Source organism: Leptopilina heterotoma, unplaced genomic scaffold (assembly GCF_015476425.1).
Source record: "Leptopilina heterotoma isolate Lh14 unplaced genomic scaffold, ASM1547642v1 Lhet_77, whole genome shotgun sequence".
NCBI classification, from domain to species: Eukaryota; Metazoa; Arthropoda; class Insecta; order Hymenoptera; family Figitidae; genus Leptopilina; species Leptopilina heterotoma.
The window spans coordinates 490865-496562 of record NW_025111177.1 but is presented as its reverse complement, the minus strand read 5'-3'; the positions used below and the strand labels follow the sequence as shown (position 1 = coordinate 496562).

Below are 5698 nucleotides of genomic sequence, written 5' to 3'. Positions count from 1 at the left end.
ACTTCTTATTTCTTTTTTTTATTGCCGGAGTTTGGCGCGCAAATCTGTCTTTCTGTAGTATTAGAGGAAAAAAAACTTTTTTCATCTAGAAGAGATTTTCTTGTTTTACAACATCTCTGTTGCGAGATATTGGATAGAGAATATTATAATAGAGAAAATTATAAAGAAAATTTTGAAGGAAATTATAAAGGAAATTATAAAGATAAAATATTTATATAATTAATAAATAAATTATAAAGAAAATTAGCAGAGGAAATATTAATGCTAAACTAAACTAGACAATATCCCAACAATACTTTTTTCTTATATAGTATATCAAAGTGAGAATTTTCGATTTCTCTAATTAAGAATATCGTGTGTATAATTTAATATTTAATGAATTTTTAATTAACTCGAAGGTGATTGAGTGGCTATAGTTGATTGGAAGCATGCCTTTGATGTTTCCCATGCTGCACTTAATATCTTTATAATCTCTTAATTTTCCCTGTCAGCAGCAAGTTCCTCGACCTTAAAAAAAAAAATTTTTTTGCTTCATATACACATTATGCACACGCGTACGTGATACCACCTTTATATACTCAATTTTCATGGCTCTTGAATATTTTATAACCGCAAAGACTAATTTCATGAAACATGTTAAAACATGCAAGTATGCACAGTCTTCATTAGGAACAAGTATGTGTCGCATACTAAATTTCTATGTTAAGACTGTTTTCATCAACTTGGATATTGTATATATTCCAGCAAAATAAATTTTCTTCACTGCGACGTGTGAATAACTTGGATCAATTGTGTTTCAATATTGCTGTTCAATATTGCCAATTAATATTTTCAAAAGGTTATGAATTATTTATTTTATTCATTATTATTTTTTTTTATTATTTTATTTATTTTACATATTTATTTATGAATTATTTAATTACTATTTTAATTTTTTTACTATTTGTACTGTTTTTCAGTCTTTTGTACTATTTTTTTTACTACTTTTACTAATTTTTATTATTTTCATTCAATATGGAGACGCTATTCTCCACCTGCGAACGCCAAGGTCACCGCTAGATGGCTAGACGCCATCTAGCGATGACCTTGGCGTTCTCAAGTGAAGAAATTCAATCATTTTCTTAAAAAAAAATTATTTTTTCAATTAAAAAATGTTATTTGTGAGACTATTTAATTTTTCTTTCAGTAAAATCTTTAATCAAACTTTAAATTTCCTGTTAAAATAAAAAGAAATACCAATTTTCATTAAAAAAAAAATATTTACTTTTTTTCTTATCTTGCAAATAACTTAAATTCTAATTATTTGTAAAATACAATTATTTTTTAAATTTCAATTTTAAATACTTCAAAAGGTACGATTAATATTTAAAAATAATTTTTTAAAAGTACAAAAAATCAAAGTTCTTTAAAATATAAAAATTTATTTAAATTAAAATCTTTTGAAATTTAATTATTAATTATTAATTTCTTTCGGAAATTTTTATTACAATTATATTTGAAATAATTCCAGCGAACAATAAAATTTTGTTAAATTTTTTTGTAAATAATTAAAAAAAAATGAAATTTTTGTAAAGAATTTTATTGTAGACGTAAATAGATGAATTCTTGCATAGAATTTGTTGTGAAGAATTTTATTAAATTTTTTTCGAGATTTTAATTTAAAATTCTATTGAAAATAATTTAATTCTTAAAAAAAAGAATAATAAATTTAATTCTTATAAAAAAAGAATAATTTTTTATATGAAAAAATAATAATAAAATAAATAATAATAATAATAATAATAATAATAATAATAATAATAATAATAATAAATAAAAATAATAAAAGAAATAAAATAACATATTTATCAGAATTAAAAATATTCCATATCGTCTGTTAAATTTGCAAAAAGCGAATATCGATTTTATTGCTTCTACATTACTTTTCCGTTCTGATAGATTCAATTAACTGAAAGCATTAATTATTAAAAATATGTTGAACAGAATTTATTGTACGTATGAAAATAATCAATTCTCATTTGGAATTTATATAATTATATCTATTTTGATGTACATGAGAAATATTGTACAATTCAATACAATACAATTGAATTTATTTCATATAAGTAATTAACAAATGAATATAAATTTTACAAAAAAAAAAAAAAATTTCACCTTTCATTTATGTTCTTCGACTATTCGAAGAATCGAATCTTCATTCATTCATCGAATGCATCGAACTGAGAGAGAAATTAATTTTTAAATCATTTAGATAGCACTGAGTATATTATTCATCAAGTGCATAAATAATGCGATCTGTTTTTATTGTATTATGATAAAAAAAATTGCAATTAGTAATTTCTCTTTTTTAAAAGAATAATAAATTTTTAATTCGAGTTTCATAAAGCTTTTACGGGGTAAAATTCTCATTGATGCTTTTTATAGTTTTCGTATATTGTTTTGTGGTAATTTACATTTTTGATGCTTTTTTGGATATTGTTTTGGAGTAATTTGCATTTTTGATGCTTTATTTTTTTGTATATTGTTTTGGAGTAGTTTGAATTTTTTATTCTTTACTTTTTTGTATATTGTTTGGAATAATTTGCATTTTTTTATAATGAGAGAAGAGTGTGTATATATAGCAGACATGTTTTCTTCTTTATTGAATTAGAATTAAATTTATTGTAATTGTCATTCAATGGGAGCAACTGTATAAACAATCTGAATTGAAACAACACTACTTCTGAATTGCTTTAAAAGTTGAATATTCTTTTACGGAAAGCAGAGTGTCTTTTATTGTTTATTAGAAGTGTAGAAAAATTTTTTGAATCTTTTCCTGATTATTACCAAGTGCAGAAGGAATTTTTTAAATCTTTTTCTGTTTATTCCGAGTGGAGAAAAAATTTTGGACTCCTTTCCAGTTTATTATCAAGTGCAGAAAGAATTTTTGAATCATGAAAATTGGATTTTCTTCAGTTCTGTTGATTTTGTGTTTTCAAAGAGTAATTCTTGCAAAATATGGTATGTTCTTTTTAAATTAAATTACAATTTTCTTGAAAGTATCAAAATGATACCAAATGTTTTGGATCAAAATGGTACCAAAAGTTTCGGATTAAAATGATAGCAAAATATCTAATTGATACCAACATTTTTGGATCAAAATGGTACCAAAAGTTTTGGATCAGATTGATACCAAAAGTTTTAAATCAAAATGTTACTAATAGTTCAGATTGATATCAAAAGTTTTGGATCAAAATGGTACCAAAAGTTTTGGATCAGATAGATACCAAAAGTTTTAAATCAAAATGTTACTAATAGTTCAGATTGATACCAAAAATTTGGATCAAAATGATATCAAAAGTTTTGGATCAAAATGGTACCAAAAGTTTTGAATCAAAATGATATCAAAAGATCAGATTGATACCAAAAGTTTTGGATCAAAATGATACCAAAAGTTTAGGATCAAAATGATTATAATAGTTCAGATTGGTACCAAAAATTTGGATCAAAATGCTACCAAAAGTTTTGGATCAGATTGATACCAAAAGTTTAGGATCAAAATGATTATAATAGTTCAGATTGGTACCAAAAATTTGGATCAAAATGCTACCAAAAGTTTTGGATCAGATTGATACCAAAAGTTTAGGATCAAAATGATTATAATAGTTCAGATTGGTACCAAAAATTTGGATCAAAATGCTACCAAAAGTTTTGGATCAGATTGATATTAAAAGTTTAGGATCAAAATGATTATAATAGTTCAGATTGATACCAAAAATTTGGATCAAAATTATACCAAAAGTTTTGGATCAATTTTTGATTTGATCCACGTTGTTGGTAGCAATTCGTTGCACTTTGATATTTTCAAGTTAACAGTGATTTGATTGATTGATTTCAATGGAACGATTAATTGATTGATTGATTTATCGATTGACTTATAATTTTTGAATTTTTAGTACAAAAACCAGACGATGGGGACAAATTTATGAGAATTGTTTTACTGGAAGATTCCGATTCTGAAGAGGATGAAAATGTGGATATTAGAGATTATCCCTGGATGGTTAGTGTTCTAGAGCGAAATGCATACAGTGGTAGATGGAATCACATTTGTGGAGGCAGTTTATTGACGACAAATTTCGTTTTAACTGCACATCATTGTTTGCCGGAAAATAAAAATCCGGATGTTATGTCCATACGTTCAGGTTCAAGTTCGCGAACTGGGGGAATTATTCACTCGGTGAAAGAAATAATTCCACATCCTCAAGGCTATGACGTGAGATATGACTTGGGTATTTTGAAAATTCAACCAAAAATCCAATTTTTGGGTGGTATCAGTCTGCCTATTCAAATTTTCATCGGAAAAGTGGAATCTGGAACTCGTGGCACTGTTCTCGGCTGGGGTTATGCGAATTTGATGTAAGAGAAAAATTTTTATTAATTACTGTACAAAAACTATAATTGCAAGATTGCCACAGATCAGAAATTCAGGGAAAAGATCAGGAATTCAGGGAAAGTAAAATTGGCCAAGAAAATCAGGGAAAAGTTTGGGACTTTTATTAACAGTACTGAAAAAAAAATTAAATTTTTAGAATTTATGAGAAAATTCTGAATATTTTTGTTTTTTTCGTTTGTCTTATAAAAATTTGAATGAATTCTTAATTTGGAGTAAAAAAAACCCCCAGTTTATCAATGAAAGATTATTTTTTAAGGTTTTCAAATAAAATGAACAAATAATTATAATCGAACAATTTGCAGCCCTCCGAGACAAGTCAACTTTCTACGTAAAGCGGAAGTAACACTAATGGGAAGGGATTACTGCGAGAAATTCACAGGAAGGGGAGATTTTTTGCTGTGCTCCTTCGAAACTGATGCTGGAGTTTGTTCTGGAGATTCGGGTGGTCCTTTGGTAATTAATGAGCAATTAGCCGGTGTTATTTCGATTGGTGGATGCGAGAGTCTATCTCACGCAAATAGTTTCGTTAACGTAAGTTATCATCGCGAATGGATCGAGAGTGTCATTGAACCAAAATTCTCGTAGTAATTTTCTTCTCCTAATTTACACACTTTTTCTCGAATTGTATATATAATTTCATAAAAGTAGAAAGTAGAAAATCAAAAACAGAAAATAAAAAATAGAAAAAATTAAATAGAAAATAGAATATAGAAAAAAGTAAATAAAAAATGAAGAATAGAAAATAAAAAAAAAAAAAAAAAAGAAAGACGATAATACAAATAGAAAATAGGACATTGAAAATAGAAAATAAAAAATAGTAAAAAAAAATTAAAAATGGAGAATAGAAAATAAGAAAAGGAAAAATAGAAAAACAACAATAAAAATTGAAAATAGGAAATAAAAAAAAGTAAATGAAAAATGGAGACTAAAAATTAAAAAAATAAAATATAGAAAGACGACAATATAAATATAAAATAGGAAATTGAAAATGGAAAATAGAAAAAGGAAATTGAAAATAGAAAATAGGAAAAAGAAATTAAAAAATGGAGAATAGAAAATGAAAAATAGAAAGACGACAATATAAAATAGAAAAAGGAAATTGAAAATAGAAAATAGGAAAAATAAATTAAAAAATGGAGTATAGAAAATAAAAAATGACAATAAAAATAGAAAATGGAAAATAGAAAATAGAAAAAAGTAAATAAAAACTGGAGAGTAGAAAATAAAAAAATGAAAAGTAGAAAGACGACAATAAAAATAGAAAAT

General features: G+C 25.1%; 1 protein-coding gene across 1 annotated transcript; it reads left to right on the top strand.

The window, feature by feature from the left end:
- Nucleotides 1–2678: 2678 nt before the first annotated feature.
- Nucleotides 2679–5172, top strand: LOC122510902 (trypsin 3A1-like). Its single transcript, XM_043625857.1, has 3 exons — nt 2679–3000; nt 3936–4395; nt 4735–5172. Exons 1-3 carry the CDS (start codon nt 2934–2936, stop codon nt 5015–5017), a joined length of 810 nt encoding a protein of 269 aa, XP_043481792.1. The 5' UTR covers nt 2679–2933; the 3' UTR covers nt 5018–5172.
- The last annotated feature ends 526 nt before the right edge of the window (nt 5173–5698 follow it).

Bases quoted from the DNA above. Each gene is read 5' to 3' on its own strand.
- LOC122510902 (XM_043625857.1), top strand. From the start codon at position 2,934: ATGAAAATTGGATTTTCTTCAGTTCTGTTGATTTTGTGTTTTCAAAGA. The intron at 3,001-3,935 runs GTATGTTCTTTT...TTGAATTTTTAG, and splicing joins AGTAATTCTTGCAAAATATG to TACAAAAACCAGACGATGGG. The intron at 4,396-4,734 runs GTAAGAGAAAAA...AACAATTTGCAG, and splicing joins TGGGGTTATGCGAATTTGAT to CCCTCCGAGACAAGTCAACT.